At 36.5% G+C, this 20,620-nt stretch overlaps 6 protein-coding genes across 7 annotated transcripts; 3 read left to right on the plus strand and 3 right to left on the minus strand.

Annotated features, from left to right (window-relative positions):
- The first annotated feature begins 215 nt into the window (after window positions 1-215).
- Window positions 216-1,759, plus strand: LOC120150681 (mitochondrial import receptor subunit TOM6 homolog). Its single transcript, XM_039163310.1, has 2 exons — window positions 216-470; window positions 1,577-1,759. The coding sequence occupies exon 1, from the start codon at window positions 300-302 to the stop codon at window positions 462-464; it is 165 nt and encodes a 54-aa protein (XP_039019241.1). The 5' UTR covers window positions 216-299; the 3' UTR covers window positions 465-470; window positions 1,577-1,759.
- A 930-nt stretch (window positions 1,760-2,689) lies between these two features.
- Window positions 2,690-4,629, minus strand: LOC120150701. Its single transcript, XM_039163322.1, has 6 exons — window positions 4,194-4,629; window positions 3,643-4,116; window positions 3,499-3,558; window positions 3,319-3,405; window positions 3,107-3,235; window positions 2,690-3,021 (listed from the first exon to the last, which is right to left on the minus strand). Exons 1-6 carry the CDS (start codon window positions 4,380-4,382, stop codon window positions 2,725-2,727), a joined length of 1,236 nt encoding a protein of 411 aa, XP_039019253.1. The 5' UTR covers window positions 4,383-4,629; the 3' UTR covers window positions 2,690-2,724.
- Window positions 4,630-6,688: 2,059 nt separating this feature from the next.
- LOC120150714 (probable E3 ubiquitin-protein ligase ARI2) lies at window positions 6,689-10,178 on the minus strand. Of its 2 annotated transcripts, none has more exons than XM_039163338.1 (7): window positions 9,871-10,178; window positions 9,353-9,385; window positions 8,975-9,257; window positions 8,286-8,766; window positions 7,453-8,001; window positions 7,235-7,371; window positions 6,689-7,109 (listed from the first exon to the last, which is right to left on the minus strand). In XM_039163338.1, the coding sequence occupies exons 1-7, from the start codon at window positions 9,991-9,993 to the stop codon at window positions 6,973-6,975; spliced, it is 1,743 nt and encodes a 580-aa protein (XP_039019269.1). In that variant the 5' UTR covers window positions 9,994-10,178; the 3' UTR covers window positions 6,689-6,972. The 2 variants fall into 2 exon arrangements, with proteins under 2 accessions (XP_039019269.1, XP_039019268.1); XM_039163337.1 differs by having other exon boundaries at window positions 7,202-7,371.
- Window positions 10,179-11,724: 1,546 nt separating this feature from the next.
- LOC120150693 (agamous-like MADS-box protein AGL62) lies at window positions 11,725-12,424 on the plus strand. The gene has a single exon (XM_039163317.1). It carries the CDS (start codon window positions 11,732-11,734, stop codon window positions 12,422-12,424), a length of 693 nt encoding a protein of 230 aa, XP_039019248.1. The 5' UTR covers window positions 11,725-11,731.
- Window positions 12,425-13,685: 1,261 nt separating this feature from the next.
- On the plus strand, window positions 13,686-15,254 carry LOC120150689. Its single transcript, XM_039163313.1, has one exon. The coding sequence runs from the start codon at window positions 13,686-13,688 to the stop codon at window positions 15,051-15,053; it is 1,368 nt and encodes a 455-aa protein (XP_039019244.1). The 3' UTR covers window positions 15,054-15,254.
- A 162-nt stretch (window positions 15,255-15,416) lies between these two features.
- On the minus strand, window positions 15,417-17,923 carry LOC120150682 (protein trichome birefringence-like 13). Its single transcript, XM_039163311.1, has 6 exons — window positions 17,437-17,923; window positions 17,178-17,355; window positions 16,947-17,087; window positions 16,234-16,354; window positions 15,923-16,057; window positions 15,417-15,725 (listed from the first exon to the last, which is right to left on the minus strand). Exons 1-6 carry the CDS (start codon window positions 17,840-17,842, stop codon window positions 15,462-15,464), a joined length of 1,245 nt encoding a protein of 414 aa, XP_039019242.1. The 5' UTR covers window positions 17,843-17,923; the 3' UTR covers window positions 15,417-15,461.
- Between the last annotated feature and the right edge of the window lie 2,697 nt (window positions 17,924-20,620).

The raw sequence follows: 20,620 nt of genomic DNA on the forward strand, positions 1-20,620 counted from the left end.
TTTTCAACGAAAATTTTATACATGCACATTTTTAAACAATATCAAGTTGATTATTAATTGAATAAATCTTGTTAGTTGAGTTATAATTAATTATCTTTAATCTTTCACTTTGGAGCTGAATTAATCCGAATATACACGTGGATATAAAATAGCAGAAAACTTGAAGGGCAAAATAGTCAAAGGCCATATGCTTCCTCTATATAGTAGCTAAACCCCCATCGCGGCTAGGGTTTAAGCTTCTGCCTCCATCGACCCAGACTCTAATAAAAAAGCACAGCACAACTCAAACAGAAGCAGCGATGTTCCCAGGAATGTTTATGCGCAAACCCGACAAGGCGGCGGCCTTGAAGCAGCTGAAGGCACACGTGGCTATGTTTGGGGTCTGGGTAGCCGTGGTTCGTGTCACCCCTTACATTCTTCATTACCTCTCTGATGAAAAAGATGAGCTAAAGCTCGAGTTCTAGAGTCAGGTAATTTAAAGACTTCGACTCAGCCCAATTTTGGGGACTGAGTATTGTTTTCTATCTGGGTTTTTACTGCTACGAATTGTTACTATCTGGGTTAAATATCAATTCTTGCGTTTGCCCAAGATAGGGTTTGTATGCTTAAGACACGTTTAGGAGATAATCTGGGTGATGGAAAGTGGAAGGAGACGTTTTGGATATGGCTATTTTTATGACATTTTTTTGTCCATTGGAAGAACATTGGGAGGGGCCAAATTGCTTCACTTCAATAGATCAAGGACCTATTAAGTATTTGAACCTAAACAGGGGTCAGGACCTAATTTGACTAACATTTAAACTAAGAGGGACCTAAATTGCTATTCCCAACCTGTATGTGGGTTGGTCACTGCATAGTAAGCTCGACCAGGATGCCTTGTCCTATAGGTGGAGTATGATTGCCTTCAAAAGACACTTTCAATTCCCTGATTGTCATTTTTGTTTAATATTTTGGAGTATATTCATTGGCTTGGAATGATTTAATTTTATCACGATCGTCGTCGGGGTACACCAATCTGTTTGATTTCCTTAAAAGTTGCTATTACAGTCTCGTTACAAGTCGAGTGTGTTATAATAGCGAAAGCCGTTCTTTGTATCACTATCCATTTACATGCGTGTGCCTTAGTGCCTTTCCCTTGCCAAATAGCATGACAACTGGTTATTTGGTAAACCTGCATAGCTGTAAACAAATCCCCATTTTCATTTCTTTTGTCCCTAATGATATCGTTATTGAAATTAGTTTCTTTGTGTTGGTTGCTAATGATTACAAGCCTGCATTGATGACAACTTCTATGGTGCCATTCAATAGAGTCCTGTTATTTCACCTCTACTCTGATTGTTGCATAATATTATCAGTTGAGTGCACCAAAAATCAATGCCTTCGATTTGAATTTAGTGGTTGGCAAAACAGATTTTGCTTCATATGGTAATTATGTGAATGATATAGTAGCCACACTTGACTTATCTTTTAGACGATGAATTATTGTTAAAGCCCTTAGCTTGTGTCCCTCATCTACTGCATTCGAGAGGTTGTTTTGTATAGTTTGTTGCTGATTTTTCCTCCTTATATGGTGCAGTGGGTTTACAAGGAGAGAATTTGATTAGAACATAAAGGAGTATGCAAGTTCCGTGTTCATTCTTGCTTTAGTACGAGGCCGAAGTGCAATCACAATAGGTTTTTTGTGTTCTTGCCTGTTAGTCTTGTATTTAAGAAATGAAACTTGTCATATCTACTTGAATATACATTTATCTGGTTATCTTGTTAGTATTTAGATTTTGATAATTGGTTATTCTAAGTTTCTTTAGATCCGTTTATATAATGATCGAAGTTTTGTTTAAGTTCTCTCGGAAAATCCGACCCTTGAGCATGTCTACTATCTTTTTAACTCATCTTGTGATCATTTTCCTTCCATCATGTTGACTCAAAATCTAGTGGGTCATTTCTCATTTGAATTGTGTACATAAATCTTCTCCAATCATCTATGAATTGTTAACTCGAAACTTAATCGAACCTAAACTAAGAACCACTTTAAGCTTGAGAGCAGGCCACGATCTCAGTTTTGATGGCCGCTACCAAACAATCATAAGCGTACCCCATGCATTCTTCATCTCCGCCGACAACATTTCCGGAACTGCTTCCTTTATGCTCTCCAACAGAGCGAATTTCGTCACCTCGAAATGTTCATCGGCTACACCGTATTTGAAGTGGGTGCCCCCTAGTTTCTTCGAAGTCGTCTCTCTCACCGTTACTCTGCCGGCTTTACGGAGTTGAACAGCGGACTCACATATCTTCAAAGTTGTCAACAAGTGCCACTTACTCTCAATATCATTGGTAGTTATCGTCGACTTTAGTTCTTTTATAATGGAGCAAATAAATTTGAAAGCTACCATAATTCACCCCAAATCCCTAAATAATTTTCTTAGATCCAAAATTTCCTTTTTTTTAATCATTTCCCCTAAATTTGTCATAAAAAAACTCATTTTCAGCACTAATTAATTTATGTCAACATGATGAGTTGGAACAATTTTTTAATAAAAATTCATGTCAATATTTTAATCATGATAATTAACGGTTTTGAGATCAAATTATGTCAAATTAAAGTATAAGAACTAAATTCCGAGTTTGATAACGACTCAAAATCAACCTCATTTTAGCGCCATCATTCATAGACTATAACAATGTAGGATGTAATGAATTTCACAGGGCTAGATATACCCTATATCACTAAGCTAGTTCTTTTGGAAATAGATATTGGAATGCAAAATTGTGAGGGACCCATTCGATAATTTTCCCATTTTTCCTATTGCATGATTGCTGAATGTTCTTCAGTGCACCAGGCATACATTGCTCGACCATTTGCAGTAAACCAGCTGAACAAACATCTGAATCTTTTGCAAAATACTCCATAATCTTTGGTAACATTATGTTTTGCTCCTTGTTGACACTATAATTTGCTTGGATGTACTCTTGTTTTGCTACTTCAAGTTCATGGAACACTTCTTTCGGTGTGTATATTCGGACCTAGATCAAAATAAATCAATAAGTCTTGACAAAAAGAATATCGAGAATTTATTTAGTCCCCAATAAGTTATTCCAAAAAGTGTACCACGGGGTCCGAATGGCTTCCCGAACTAAGTGCAAAATGCAGGAGAGGTTCTCGGGACTCGATTGCATGGTCTCTTCGACGATCACCGACCCTAAATTTCGTCTTCGAAGGAAAAAGAAACCGTAGCCACTGCAAGCAGATGAAAGTTTTATGTTGATCTCGTGTTGATTATTATACTTCTGCTCGAAAATTTGCCAACAACTGGATTTTACCTGTCCAGGACGAGGTGACCGGCACCCAAGTATTGAACACTGTAAGGTGTCTATGCTTATGGTATGGCCACCAACATTATATGCAGCCTGCTTTATCATTATCATCATCATCATCCATAGGATTGTCAAATGCAAGCATGTATTGCATAATCCTTTGTTGAAGTAATCAGAAAAGCTCACCTTGAGTAACAAAGACAATCTCTTCAGATTGTTTTTCGGAATACCATAGACCAAATATGCCTGTATGAACAAAGTAAAGTCGGTATTTTTTTAGGGTCTTACTCGGAAATTAAATAAAATGAAGATTGATATGTGGAACATTACATGCATCACCAGAGAATTGTGTACATTGATCCAGAAAGCTAGCTTTTCCTCATGTTCCATCCTTCTAACATCAACTTCTTCCAGCTGATAAACAAGTGACCTGTAATATTGCAGCTTATGTTCAATATCTTGTAACCTTTTGCTGTCCCTGCAAATCCCTTGAACCTTAACCATTTCGAAGGTCGGTCCGCTGGATTCCTTCGACTTCGCAATGTTAAAAGGGCTATCGATGTGGAAGTTCAAGGATGAAAATTTCCCACACCGTGGGGTGCTCCACATATCATCAACTGATGATAAATAAGACATAGGAGAAGAAAAGTTATGGTTATTCAAAGGTGGGTCTGCAAGTTCACAATATATGGTTGAAATGGCCTTGATCATCTCCTCGGAAAGCTGGTTCGGAGTTTTGGGAATACGATCGGAAACGAAATGGTCTGCCAAGGTTAGTCCATTCGAGGTATTCATCTGAGCCTTCTGGAAAATCGAATGAAAGCAAGGAAAATCAGAAACCAGAAGGAATATACAACTGAATTGACATGGACACGGATTACCTCCAACATGGACAAAGGAAGAGAATGGTATAAATCTACAGAGTTATCAGCATTCTTTTTTGGAGAAGTAACCGAATATGCCGATCCCCGAGAGAGCGTAGAATGGCTCCGAAAAATGCTAGAATCTAACACTCTCTTAGTTCCCCAAACATCAATGAATTTCTTTGGTGGATTTTCTTTCTCTGACATAATATCACCTTCCAGAACCTCAGGAAACGTTTCTTTTTGCGCCACTGAATTTGGTTTCGGATTCTCCTCTATGGTATTCAAACACAAGAATCGTCGATTGAAAGTTTTACGGTACAACGAGAGCAGATACTTCTCCAAGTAGGCAATTTCCAATTCTAAAACTGCAATGTCCTTTAAAATATCCTTAGCACCCTGGAATTTACATGAATGAACTCATTAACTGATGCAACAAGTTATTTATAATGTAATTATTCTGCAAAAACATGGAACATAAAAGTCGGTAAAAGGTCTATGACTTAATGCCTTGTCTAATGCATGCCGAGCCGCAAATTGGTCCTGCAATCGATCCCGAAGGCGTAGATGCTGCTCGAAAAGATGTTACTATTGTAGCTTAGCTTTGTATATATATCCCAAACCTGTATAAGCTTTGCAGATATGGCAAAATTTACCTCTTGCTTTAAAGAGTTCCGAACTTCGAGATTGGTATTCTCCTTTGCTTCAACATGGCTCTTTATTGTGTTATGAGATGGATAACTATCAAAACAAAAATATATACCAACCATTACCAGCTGATAATAGAGTCAACTAGCTCAATCACATAACTTCTAAGAAACCAGAGAGCTACCTGCTGGAGCGCTTGTGTGTTGCTTCCATGAATCGAAAGGGCAAATTCGAATCGGAACCCCGCCAATCCGCTGCAGCCATGGTAATATCAATGGTGCCCCCTAGTGGAGAATAAAAGTTCACTGAAACATCATTAAATGTTGACAAAATTTTCTAAACCCATCAAGAAAGATGGCCAGAGCTAGAAGGAAACATCCAAACTCTGCATTAATTGCAACATAATACAGTATGAAATCTGCATATATATTATAAGGTTCACAATAAACAATCCAATGGAATGAGACTACTCGCGCAAGTTAGCCTTGAAATTGAATTGATAGCACTAGTTGCATAGGTAGAAGAGCTATGTCTCAATTAGCTGTTTACAAAGGGTGTCCATTTCTTTGACTAGTCCCTTGTCTTAGAAAGCTAAACCACCTTTGCATTAAAAGAAGTAAAATCAGTCCTTGTTGTGCCTTTGTGGGTTTTCAATCATGTAGTTTCTACTTTTACATTTCATTTTGTTCCTATGCCATTTCTACACCGTTCAAGCCAAGGGATCCACTTTGATTTGGCTCCACTACAAAAAGCTTTGTGCATGCAGAATATATGGCTTTTAAGCCGCTTCACGACAGAGATATGCTACAGAAGAAGTAATAATAATAAGAGCATGAATGCATGCAAACCATCATTACTTGACTTAGCTAACTTTTATATTAAATCTACTTTTCCATTCATGTCTGCTCAATCCCAATATAACATGTATGGCTGGTGAAGAGATTGCTAAGGTATGTTGTTTCAACTTTTTATTATGCATTTGACACTTGTCTATATTTGAATATGAAGTATAAGAGAATATCTTTATATCCATGTCGGACATGTATCTAATATTCATTGTCGAGTTTGAGTCGCATAGGATGATCTGTTGTCGTCCCTTTAAAATAACCAAAAGGGAGAAAGCACTCGAGGGAAAAGAAAACAGACCTCAAAAGGGCTGAAAGTTGAAGGTCAAAGAATAAATGTATAAGATCAATGTTTTGACATGAAATGACTGCTTTTGTGGGCATTACTTTGTCTAATCCCTTTTACAAAGGGAAAACATTAGAATCCAGTCCATAAAAGACTTGCTTTTCTCCTTTCTTGAAAAAGTTTATTGCCTTTCCTTTTGATATGTTTGCCAAGACTCTATGATTGATTGATCACTTCAACTAATTTAATCATACAATTTTAGCATTAAACTATACGGCGATAACTAAAATGAGTTGCCTGCTTCAGACTTTTCAAGGTTTCAGAAGGCTCGAGTTTTGACCGATGCCTAAAACATCAAATGGAGGACCAAGCTTATCAGTGTCATAATCCGACATCATTGCCGGCGGGAAAGAGATAGACATCTTGAGCAAAATGAAAAACATAATGAATATATGCTTTGATCTGTCAAACTTGCGGACCCTGTGAGTAACAAAAAACCTTGCAGGACCTGTAGATGCCTAAAGAGAACAATTCTGGAGTTCATCCTCTCGGCATGTCATGACTCGACTCATGCTCCACAGGTTAGCATTGCCAGAAATAGATTTTAAATAAAGATCCAAGCAAACTCCATGGTTACCAACAGATGTTTATTGTAGCAAAGATAAGCAATGAAAAATATCTTAAAAGGAGGAAACTTGGGACAACTCAGATCTCAGGTTTGAGAAATTACTCAAATTCAAAAGCCTAAGGTTTCTGTACATTAAATTGATTTTCAGTTCACACAACCTTTGAAAGATAAAGAGAACCTATGAAATCAAGAATTGATCTTCCAAAATCTCTCTAAAATAGAAAAGAAGCAGAAAAAGGGGGACAAAAAACATGCTAAGCAGGGAAAGTGAATCATTTGAGCGGGGTTCTATGCTCAATCCATTAAATCATCAAATCCCATCAGATAAAGTGAAGGTCTCTAATTAGCTCTGTACATATGTACTTATCCAGAAAAAGACTATTAGAGAGATCAATTCCTGTCGATAACTTCTGCTGGCAAGTTCAGATCAAAGAAACCACCTCCATAACTCTCCTTTTTAGGTTTTTTCGGTGATGGGCAACCACTGTCATCTGAACTCTCAAAGCTGAAAGATCGGTCGCGCTTGCCTACATGTCAGTAAATTTTTAAAAATATATATGTTTTAATAATCTTCAAACTAAGTGTGTGTGTTGATCTCCCAAAAGATAAGTGCACATACCACTAGTGCCACAATCGAAGGGAAGGCAATTGCCAGTTGTAGTACCGGCTTTACTATTCCGACAGACAGCAAGCTCTGATGCTTTCTCGATGCCTTTGGATTTGTATGGAGCTATATTATGGGTATTTCGTTGGAGAGAACCCAATAAATCATTCTCAATGCATTCATACCTGCAAAGAATAGCCTCAGCACGAGAACTCAAAACTCTCATAAACATCAATTAGTATTTGATATGTAATAACTATACTTACATTTTCTTACAAAGGTTATCAATGATCACAGAAAGATTGATTACATGCATTCGTATCTCCATTACTTTATCATCAGTATATTGATCAAAAGGCTCTTCCAAAAACTTGGACAGTTTCTCAACATTTGCTTCAAGCTGCTGCTGCTGATCCTCAAACAGATGCTGTTTTATTTCCCTTTCCTCATTTGTCATCTCATCCTTGAATAATTCTTCTCCAAACATGTAAAATGCAAACGGGTATGAATATGAAAGAACCCGCCTTGATCTGAAAAGTCTAAGAAGTCCATTATTTACCCAGCTGAAATCTCTAAGTCTTGATTCCCTCTCTTCTGAAATTGATACCTTCTCCAGTATAGTCTCCTTGAGTTTACTCTCAAGCTTAAACGAATCTGTATGAGCTTTATAACGGTTATGATAGTGCATATAACGATAGAGATCTCGCTTTGCTCGTTCAGTCTTTTTCTCACAGTCTTCTATGTAGCGACCGCAGCTGTGACCAGCAATTCTTGACCAAGTATGGTCCCGTCCAGTAGCACCACCACACAGCCAACTGCATTAGTTGGAAAAGAGAGAAATGTGATAAAATAATTCATATTCAGCAGTGCAAAAATCATGTAAAAAAACCAAATAATATAATTATAAATAAATTAAACAGGAATGAGGAGTAAAACAAGTCACTAATGCTGGTGTAAGTTCAAAAGCTTTGATTAGAATTAACATTTATGCCAAAACCAAACACTTAAACATAGATAACTAATTGTCATCACAATCAGATTAGACAGTTTTAAGAAATTTGCAAACAGTAGTCAACAAAAAAAAAAAAGAAATCCTTACCAAAATGCTTGTCCACAGATACAGCTCACAAGATTACATCCACCATTCTTCTCCACAGGTTTGTGACACTTCGGGCAAGGCTTTGTATGAACAGTGATCCAGTTGACTGTTTCTGATTCATCTCGGCACTTCTTCATCCAATGCTCCCACATCATACATGAACATGGCGAGTGTGCTTCTGATAAGCAACTAAAACAAAACTGTACACCACAAGAACATTCTACCTCACAAAATTCATCATCCTCAACGCGAATAGCATTTCCACAATGAGGAGTACTAGGGCACCATTTAACCATCCTATTGTCTTCGATGTATGACTCAAGAAGAAAACGATCGAATTTATCCGCTAGATCAGGATGCCTTTTACCAACTAGATTCCTAACAACAGCCTCATCACAAATAGCATTGCACTTGTGTGCCATGCACCTAATGCGCTTACTTTGACCCTCATTTATCTTCACAACAAAATGTTCTGTCCAACCTAGGAAAAGGAGGGAAAAAATCAACTCAATAGACTAAAATGTGCGAGCTGTTACAACTTCAATTACTTTTTGCACACATAACCAAATTTGAGTTGATTGCTCATTTTTAAGGGTCGATTTCAAGAGTCCTCGCATTTTTACATGCTGGTCTTATATGGCGCATATGCATGCTTTAAGAACAAGTTGCAGATTAAGGAGGATGCTTACAGTCATTGCAAAAGGCATGGCCACAGCCCATTTTCGTCATCTTATCACCAGGCAACTCCTCTATGCATATGTCACACATTGCTGCAGATGAAGAGGTCATAGGTGTTTCTGTATCCTCACTCTCAACAACAGAAACACCAGCTTCAGAAAACAAGTCCGTTTTCCCCTTCTCCACAAGTACGGCGAGCAATTTCTCAACATCCCATCGGTAATGAATCAGTAAAGTCCGAGCATGGTGCTCCCTAAGCGATAGCATCTCCATTACTCTCCGCAAATCTTCCCTCTGCCAAGACAAAACAAAGCAATCAATTCAATTCTAAAAACTAGAACACATATGCACAGGAAACCAAAAAAAGGAGAAAAAGATTTTTTTTTTACCTGGGCAGCTAAAAGTGATTCTTTTGTAATAACCTGCGTAAGTACCATAATGGGTTACAACACAAGTACGCCCATTCTAAGAATTCAGTACAAATAGGAACGGAAAAGAAGATGAATATAAGATTCATAGACACTATGTAGTCAGTCCTTTAAGGTTTTCCAATCAAGATTAAAGCTTAATCTCCCCCCCCGGGTTTCTTGAAGGGGAAGAGTTCAATATACACAGTGCAATATAGTATAACAAAAACACGAAACACATGCAATAGAGAGAAAAAAACTGATCAAATTCAACGATCAGCAGTTCCTCTGCTTGTGAAACTAAAAGAATTCCCTAATGAACATGCAAAAAAAAAATCACCCACTTCAAATTACTCTATCCTCATTCTCGAGAAAACCCAAAACCATATTTTTCCAAATTAAACAAAACCCAATCTTAAACTGGAAAAAAAACCCAGAACCAAGAATCTACATATCAATGACAAATTGGAACAAGACATGGAATTCGGGAATAAATTGACCTTGGTAGTGGGACCCTTTGAAGGGGCCCACTGCAAATCGGGGTCCTCATTCTCGAGACCGTCGAGGGAGTCTCGATCGGACGAATAGTAGTAATCCTCGTCGCTGCTCCCACAATCCTCCATCGACAGATCGATCAATCAACACAATTCCAAACTTACCGATTTTAATGATAAATATTATCTTTCTTGCTCAAAAGGAAATGAATCGATTCGTTCCCAGCTATAATTTTACTATCGATTTGAAGAGTGTAAGAGAAGGAGGATGAGAAGAAGGATTGGAAAACGAAGTTTATAATAGAGAAAACCAATTAGATAATAGTAATTATTTGAAAATTTGTGAGACATAAGAGAAACGCTGTCGTTTCGCTTTTGTTCGTGCTTCCTTTATGTTTATATATATAATAATAATTAATAATAAATATGTTAAATTATTAATTAATAATTACTACTAATTATTAATGTATTAATTTTCTGATAAACAATAAACAATAAAAAATGAAAAATAATTAATTATTAATTTTCTACACCCGAAAATTAAACCTTAATTATCCTATCCAAAAAAATTTTGTGAGCTTAACGAGCAACGAATTGAGTAATATTTTTTAATGAGTAGTGAGTCAAATCGAGTAACAAAATTTTTTAACGAGTACGAGTCGAGTACTACTCAACTCGCATCGACTTGCTCAATAAGCACCCCTAAATGTAACCATGTAAACATTAAGAGCACTTATTATTTAATTTTTATTTTAATCACTCAATTTCAATTTTTTTTTAAAAAAATTATTCAAAATATTATGTTTTGGTTATATTTTAGTAATCTTTTTGTTAAAAAAAATAAAGGTGAAACTGACATAATATTTTTTTAATTATTTTTGTGATATTATCTTATGATGACATGTCAATATCATCGTTAATTTTTGAATGTTGAGTCACAAAAACATATATAACGTTAAGTATGATTTTTTTAGAAAAATAGTTAGGTGGCTAAAATAAAAACTGAGTAATCGGTGGTGACTAAATCAATAGTTTCTCCAAAGTTTAAATATAAGACGAACATGATATAAACAAATAAAGTAACTCTTATTGAGGGATCTTTCATCTTTGTGGTTGATCATAACTCCCAACTATTATTAACGTATTGTATTTTTGAGATATCTGGTGTTGTTTTATCCTCTAATTTTGCTAATATCTTCAATATGGTCCTTCAAATTCTCTAATCTTATTATTTTGGTTGTCAATATTTTCAATTTAACAACAAGCATCTTTCGTCTATCGATTTAACGATTCAAATAAAATTATTTTTATTAAACTGTGCAGAATTACAAGAACAACATTGCTCTCCAACCCAAACTTAATTAAGAATTGATTTTAAATAACCAATATCTACGGTCTACCTTAAAGGCAATTAAATAACCCTTTTTCACAGCAGAAATCTCTGGGATTTTCTAATAGGCAATTAATTAAATCAACTTACGGGAAAAATTTAATGTTAATTTTTGAGATGACATTATTAAAATAAACACTCGTAAATTTTGAACATAAATAAATATAAAAAATATTTTTTTAAAAAACGAGAACATGAAATATAAAATTTATTATTATATTATTATATAAGTGTGTAAGATTGAATTAAAATAAAAATCATATCAAATATTCATATATAATATTGGAGAATCATTGATATAATAATTATAAAGATACTAATAAATGTAAAGTTGAAAATTTATGAATTGAACTAAAGTGTACACATTCGAACTTACCATGTATATATTTACTATAATCTCTTGAATTTTCTTTCCCCTTAGAGTGTAAGAAAGCTTCAAAGAATACCAAATTTTCTCAGAGCTCATTAGGTATAACAATGGCAACTCCCAAGCAAACCATAAGTAGCAACACCACCACCAGGGCAACTAGGGGCCGCCAGAAGATTCAGATAAAGAAACTCGAGAACGAAAGCAGCCGTCAGGTAACTTTCTCGAAACGCCGCAACGGGTTATTCAAGAAAGCCAGCGAGCTTTGCGTGTTATGCGGCGCGAACATCGGGATCATCGTGTTCTCTCCCAAAGGAAAACCGTTTTGCTTTGGCCACCCGAACGTCGACGTGATACTGGATCGTTATCTTAATGGAAACCCTCTGGAAGACGCTGACATTGCCTCGTGTTTCGAGGAGTTTAACGAGGAGTGTCGAGAGACGTTGGAGAAACTAGAGGTGGAAAAAGGGCGGACCAAGGAGATAGAAAAGGAGAATGAGGATAAGAGAAACAAGGGAGAGTTTTGGTGGGATGAGCCTATTGATAATAATATGGGGATTGAGGAACTTGAGACCTATGCTAATGCAATGGAGGAGCTGAGGAATAATGTGGCTAACAGGGGTAATTTACTGATGGGAGATGTTTTCGCCGCCACCGCCGCGACTACCACCACCGTGGCTAACCAAAGCGGCTTCGGGAATGGTTTTGCTGTCCAAAACGGAGGTTTTGCCGTCGGAGATGGTGACTTTGGTCTTGGTATTGAAGGTTTTAATTTCGATCATGGTCCTGACTTGGATTATTAATAATCTCTACGGCATCATTGAAGGTGTGGTTACTGTTCTACGTTACAAAATTAATGTTTAGTTTTTATTTACTGTATGAACACTATTGATTTCATCTTTATGTGATCATATACAATGAAGTACTTAATATTAGTTAGTTTTTTCTCCTTTAATTTAACCATTGAGTTTAAAGCAATTCGATTTATTAATTTGAATCATTTCAAATTAAACGTGAACTGGATTTATTTAAATCGTTGACATATCAAGTTAAATTAGATAAGACTCAATTCAAACTTAGATATCAGATTTAAAATCAAATATCATGATGCATGCTTAGTTAAATTAGAATAAATTTAGATATCGTCTACATATAACGAAGCTTAAATTAGATTACAATTGATATTAATAATATATTTCAGAGAATTGCAGAGAGTTTTGCTATAGAAATGATTCTTTTAACGTAATTTGCTCCATTTATAATATTAAATTTTAAAATATTATTTAAATAATCTAACATCTCATTATATTAATTAAGACTTGATTCTCAATCAAGATTATGAGTTGGCGGAGAATTGAAAAGTAGAAAGAGTTGAAAGTAGAGATGGTCATGAGTCCGTTTTACCTAACTTAAAATTCATTTTGATTTTTGGGGTAAAAATTTGATCCATTTCTGATTTTTTGAGAAAAAAAAAACTTACAAAATTGAGTCGAAGGTTCAAATAATTATCTATAGTTGAAAGTAGTTTCAAAACGACAAAGGTAGAAAAGGGAAAACGACCAAGAAGTAGCATAGAAGCATCTTGCGGTGGTTGTCGTAATACGTGCGCATTGTATTCGATGATCAAGTCTTGGTGTACAATAAACTCCCATGCATTCCCCATTGCCCAATATCTATTTTTGTAATCTTTGATTTGCAGAATAATAATCTATGACGGGGTCAAGTCGAAGGCCTGTTCTAGATTCAGGGTTTTGTCGGCTTGGTCTTCATGTTCAATTTAGACTAGTAAATCAGTGAATCGGATTAGTTTTAGATTAATTTACTAAAGAAAAGATTGATCGGATTTAAATTCAAAATTTGATACCAATAAAGACTTAAATAACTCGAAAATAATCATTAATAATTGATTGAGACATTGTCTGCAGCAATCCATCTAATGTTACAGCCTGTTTTGGCATCTCTCCAACTTTCCATTTTGCTTATAGAGATCGCCTTGTCTCTTCCATTTTGTAGGCGAACTCTTTTTTTTTTTTTTGGCTTCAGACCCTCATCCACAAGCACTCGATGGATCATTGCCCTTTTGTGCGCATCCTGGTGGGAAATTTGGCCCTGAAATTTCATGTACCTACAAGGTCCTCACTGTCAAGGGTCCAGGACCCTTATTTTTCTTGTTACTGTAAGATCAAATTCAACAACTTCCCTCATCAAGTTGCTACAATCCCTTTGATCCAATCAGGACAAAGTCTGGAAACTGCTCCTGTCGTGGCGTGTTTCAGTCTAAGCAAGCCTCAGATTTGTCTTTGGGGTTCATCGTTCAAGCTGTCTATAGAAGTTTATGCTGATGGTAATGGCGACAGTGCCTGTGGACTGGCATCTGGGAAGTTATTGGGGAAGGTTTCAGTGCCTTTGGATCTCCATGGCATCTGGGAATCGAGGCCGTGTGTTTTACATAATGGATCGGTTCCTATAGGCCGAAATCGAAGCAGCAAGAATGGATCATGTATGCAGTTGTGTTTAAATGTCAGGACTGAACCTGACCCGAGATTTGTCTTCCAGTTTGGTGGAGACCCAGAGTGCAGCCCTCAGGTTTTCCAGGTTCAAGGCTCTTTTAAACAGGCAGTCTTCACTTGTAAGTTTGGTTTCAGATCATCTTTGTCGGAATCAAACAGGTCCAGGAACTGGCTATCTTGTCTGAAATCTGGTAGGGACAAGTTCTCTAAAGAACTAAAAGGATGGTCGATTACAATCCACGACCTATCAGGCTCTCCGGTTGCAATGGCATCAATGGTGACACCATTTGTCCCATCGCTTGGCTCAGACAGGGTTAGTAGGTCCAATCCCGGTGCATGGCTAATTCTCCGTCCGGGATATAGAACCTGGAAACCTTGGGGTCGACTTGAAGTTTGGCGTGAGCCTGGTTTCATCGACGCACTCAGTTACAGAGTCAACCTCTTCCACGATAATATCATGACAGCCACAGGTACAACCACAACCACCACCACCACCGTCGCCAGTTCAACTCTCAGCACCAAATTTAGCGGGAAATTCACCATGGATATTTTGACAACCAACATGGCAACCCCAATCCAAACTCCATTGATAAGCTCACAAAGCAGCTGTGACTTCGGGTCGTCATGGTCACATTCCTCGTCAAGACCAGGGTCCGGATCAGGGTCAGACTTCGGGTTTGGAGTGTTATCCATTTCTCCGCAGAGCGGTAGTGGATTTGTAATGTCATCAACTGTGGAAAGTGCGGTGAAATGCAGTAAACCGGAAGTGGAGGTAGGGGTGAAGCATGTGACATGCACGGAGGATGCAGCAGCTTTTGTGGCGCTGGCTGCGGCGGTGGATCTAAGCATGGATGCTTGTCTGCCATTCTCTTATAAGCTAAGGAAAGAATTGAGGCAGCAAACTCAGAGCTTTGTCGTTTAATACAGGTGGGGCCTTGTCGTTTTAGGTTGTTTGGTGTAATAAACAACTAATCGGATGAGTTGGTTAGATGTGCTTTTGGATATAAACACTTACAGCAGTTCTTGAGCTTGATGTGATAACCATCAGTTTGTACAGTTCGAATGACATGGCAGGACAGATTTGAGTCAGTTTTGTTTTAACTTTCATGACCAACTTCTTGGACATAAATGAGTATAAATATTCTATGTTACTCTTACCGACATCGAATCGGACATAGGTATCCAAGTATAATCCTACTGTAACAATACTTGTTGAAAAAAAGTGTAATACAAGCTGAATACAACACAAACCAATAAGGTTAATTCTAGACTCGTCACCATAAATGAATCAAAACTACTAAATTGTTTGTGAAACACAAAGAAAACAATTTCAGTTTCGAGTTTTAAGACGGTTAAGATGGGCTACAAACAGGTCGTTCCATGTATCTGTAACTCCAGGCAAGCACCAATGCATGCAGTCATCGTGTTTCTTTCCTCCGGCTGAGGAAGGGTGAGCGTCTGCTCTGAACTCACTCATACGGGTAATATTTAAGCTGTGGATATTAGACCCCTCGAGGGCCTCGTATAGGTGCTGATTCACGAGCCGTGTTTCTACGTTCGTCCCGTTATTCTTCAACGAGAAGAGCTCTTCCACCTGAAAAGGGGATATAACCAATTTCAACCTTGATCCAGAGTGGAAACAGACAAAAGATGAACAATTCTTTCTCCTCGGAAAACAATGGAAGTATTTCAGCATAAAATAAGATGCAAGTTTAATCGAAAGGTAGAACATTGCAAGCCGGCATTTATATTAACAAATATAGCGTCAACATAACTAGTAAAGAGACTCACTTCTTCTGGTAACAAAGGCAGTAACCGTCGACAAGAGCCACCTTGGTCCCAGTCGCCTCCTTCAAAATGCCTGGGTGATTGCGTGCGAAACAATTTAATGGCACCTCGTCGCATTGTTTTCTCCACAAACCGTATCTGCCGATTGACGATTAGTAAGAACTCAGAAGGGAAAATAGTAGCTATAACTCTGACAATGCCAAGTCTTCTCTAAACGAAAGTTGCATGAATGCCACTAAATAAGCTTTGTTATGCAAAGCACCCAATTAGTATATTATTCAAAATTGCAGCAAACGCCATTTGCAGTAACATACCATGTGTTTTAAAACCTTATCCAAGCCAACATCAGGAGGTATGGGAGGGATCACAGGAAGACCCTTTTCAAAGAAAAGCATTGGTGACTTGACTGGGTCGAATTTCGAAGGAGCCCACCACCTATAAAAGAGCAATCGAAATAGTTAATCCAAGTCCGGAAATCTTGGATAACAAACTAGAAATATATGGATTAGAATAACAAAAGAAATTGTGACCAGGAAACAACATAAATATATAACACAACCACATACAACATGATCCAAAAAGCATTGATGATTACATATAAATCAAAAACCACATCCAACTATGGCAACTTGTCATCTCATAAAATCCATTTTCGGTTGATTTCATTCAACACGAAAATAGGATGAAATGCTAAAAGTAACTTAGGAACAACAAAAGAAAATAAAAGGTATGCTACCATACTATTACCACCAAAAGATCTCAACAACCAACCAACATGTCAATATAACACAACCACAAGCTACACAGCTTGAGCCTAAGAGCTCTGATGAGTGCATGTAACTCGATAACCAAACCCAAATCTAATCCACTTTTGGTTATTTTCATCTACCATGATCCAACAACTTAGGAAGAACAAACAAGAACATAAAGGCATGCTACCATAATATTACCGGCACTAAAAGATCGCAACGAGTCATCATGCATCGACAATCTACATCATGTTAAATGGAAAGGGTAAAAAGACTACCAGTGTCCTGTGTTAAAGATCAGTATATCATGGAAGCTTGGAGCCTTTTCCCATGTGCTTTCTGGAATATCGACATCGACTCTATAACCCTCTGTATATCCAAGAGCTTCTAACTCACCACCATTTGCATTAGCCGACCACCTGCATCAAACAAGCCAAAGAAAACAACTTCAAACGAAATGAATTGGAAATTTATCAAAATGAATAAAAAGAGCCCCCAAAGCAGCTTACCTACCATAGCGTGCCAAAAGATTAGTTCGATGATAAGCAATGGTAAGATTATAGTGAACAAAGGTAAATCCACGATCTGCTCCAGCAGGACGCCATTTCTTCACATCATTGGTCACGCGTTTCAGAGTGCAAAACAAAGAAACAAACATGTTTCTGTTTAAGGAATCACCAATAAACCCTGCACTGTTGAGTATCGGTTAAGGCCTAATTGCTTAAATTACTTTTTCTCTAATTTCAAATCTCGTGAGAGGGGGAGTACCAATGTTGGTGTCTCTGTAAGTGTGAAGAAACTTGAGCGGATCGAACGGCGGGAGATGGCAATTACGAGGCTTCCACCGCCACTTAACGATGTCTCCGCTGTTGGATTTGTTGTTCAGAATGCAATTCCATCCTTTGAATATTTCCTTGCAGCTACTGTCGTACCTATCGAATCTCGCATCTGGGTTGTAAACCCACGACCCATCGGTGTAATCGCAGGAAGAATCGCCGGCTGCAGTCGGATCGGATCGGGTTGTGTCGATGGGTCTAAATTGGAAGAAATTGGGATGAGTTGCAAAAGAGGAAATGGAGGCTCTTCTGGAAATAGAGAGAAGGAGAAAGATGCAGACGAAGCAGAGGAGGGAGAAGAGAGGGAAAAGAGATGAAAGCTTCTTTGTTGCTGCCATGGCGGTCTTGAATGAGCTAAGCGGGTAAAGCCCAAGGCTAAAAGCAATGGAGATCTTAGGTCGAAGCGAAAAGCAAACAAAACAGAGTAATCGGTCGGTTTCTCGGGTCCCGTATGACGTGTCAAAGATGTGAAAACAATAACATACAATAGGGGTAATAGTTTTAATCTGTGTACAAATTATCTGATTGGTCAAAGAAATAATTAAATGTTTTAGTCACTTTTCTTATAATCAAATTTGAGTATTATTGAATCTAGTCGATGCTCATTGTTAAAGAACACTTCTTCCAAGAAGTTTTGTGAAAGAGGGTGAGAACTTGTTCAATGTTGATTTGTATTAAAGTGGAGATCATTAGAGTTGTGTGATTTTTTTAACGAATTCGAGATAATTAAAAAAAGACTCACTTAAAATAGAATTTAAAATAAGAATAAAATATTAAAATAAAATCCAATCTGAATAAAATTTTATTTATCTCTTTGTGCATTGATGAAGAATAAGAAATAGATATTATAGATTAGGATTTAAAATAATTTAATTAAACTCTAATTGGTTTAGGCGTATATTGAGTGCATCGTCGATCAAATGCGCACCCAGAGTTGGCGCGAAGTGGGGGCTATTGTCCCCGTCCGTTCCCATTCAGTACATCCCTCACTATAACATTATATTGTTGCATAAGCTATTAAAAGTAGGGTTTTTTTTTCTTGTTTAATTACCCTCAAGGCCTAATTCAATTAACTTGAGGTATCCCCTGGCATTAGGTTTTCGCCAGCAATTCTGTGAGGCTTATTTAGGTCCCTCTCAATCACACGAACTCGACGTCCATCCCGCATCATGTGAGCCGAGAAGGGTAATTCGGATTTGTATGCTTATAACTCGACTCGACCCGACCTGATCTGACACATCATGACACGGTCTGATAAACTAGGTGGAGTTGTGACGAGTACACATGACAATTATATCACGAAGAATATTGGAACCTTTCCAAGAGAATAGGCAAGAGCTGCTCCGGCAACTCCAGCGCCAACTATGATAATATCAGTAGTCCCAACAGCCTCAGCATTTCCAGTTTTGTTTACACAATTTTCACTCGGAAACTCCATAGAAGCTGTTCTGTTGATCTTGCTCGGTCCCCTAGATCTTACAAGAGAAATGCAGTAGAAGAGAACAAACCCCAAAAGAGAAGCCATAACACCTGCAATTCCAACTATGTACTGCTCAGCCATCGATTTAAGAACAATATAGAACAAAATATGGAATGAATGACCAATGAGGGTTGTGACGGGCTAATTTACAGTGACAAAAAGAACTTGCCTATAAATCTGAGTGTTTATGAATTGGATAGGGTTTGGTGTAAACTTATGTGTAGGGTTACTTTTCATGCATGTGTATATTTTAGGTTTGCCCATATTTTTTCACAGATAATCTTTATTTTATATTAATTTAGTATATAATAACTCTTATATATATATTCTTTTATTAAAATTTAAAAATAGATACATACCATATTTAGTAATATATTAAAACTCACTGAGCGACCTCAGTGATAAAAATGAATGTTATTGTCCTTAAAAGTTCTAGATTCGAGTAGTTGTATATGTAGGGTATGTATTCATTATCAATTGATTAAGAAAATTTTGAACATATACTACCCTTATAATTATTTCATAAAATATTAATCAAATTAATCATAAACTTTAAGGTTTAAGTTAGATTCATGTTTTAAATGTAGCTAGACCTTTAGAGTCGTGTTTATTTATGAGCTTTCAATGCGACGTTGGTGAATGATTTTCTTTTTCTGTTTTTAAACCCTAATTTTTACCGTTGTCAATGACAATGTCAATCATCACAAAGAGAACACTATCTTGAGAGGAATTGAGAAAAAGAACAAATAGAAATATAAATTATTTACAAGTTTTCACGTTGGAGTTAATGATACCCTAATTGAAAGATAAAAATAAAATAATATTGATAATCTGAAAAGTAATACGGATTTTTTTAAAATAAGGATTAATTTAGAATGAGAATAATAATTTGAGGATTGATATAAAATGTTTCAAAGTTTAAAGACTAATTTATTTATAATGGATTTAGATTACATATAAATTAATATTATTAATTAAAAATAGTATAATTTTCTTCTATATATTTCGTGATAATTGCTATAATACCATTCTCTATAATTATTATCAATTAAGTTATCATTTAATCGAATAAAAATAATATTTTCAATTTTTCTTGAAATTGATTAATTACCTTCTAAAGCCTCACACAAAGCTGAAAATTAAAATCCCCTTTCTTATTTTTGTTTTGGCCCAATTCTCATTCAATTGATCACAAGTCTTGCCTATTAGGTCCATTTGCTTTTACTAATCGGATCATCCATGGTTGGAATCAACATAAGAATATTGACTTGGAATTCAGATCGATAGACTCGTATATTTTTTTAATTAAAGAATCTACACTACAACAAAAAAGGTTTGTAGTGTCTCATTCCAGTAGATCAATTGATTGTTGGTTATAGATTCATATATTAATCATAAGAATTTTATATCCATACTAATTATTTTGTGATCATTATTGTTCTAAAGTGCAAGAAATACAAATTTATACTTGATGAAACTTGTCCCTAAGAAATGAAGGTAAAAGAAAGAAAAAAGTTGGATTGAAGAACACGACATTAGTTGTTATTATATTTCTACAAGTATTAGAACACTTTACCAAAATAATATGAAAACTATATAGTTGCAAATATAGTCAATTTGGAGAATATTTTAAGAG

This window comes from Hibiscus syriacus, unplaced genomic scaffold, assembly GCF_006381635.1.
Source record: "Hibiscus syriacus cultivar Baekdansim isolate YM2019G1 unplaced genomic scaffold, ASM638163v2 tig00111023_pilon, whole genome shotgun sequence".
Classification (NCBI taxonomy): Eukaryota; Viridiplantae; Streptophyta; class Magnoliopsida; order Malvales; family Malvaceae; genus Hibiscus; species Hibiscus syriacus.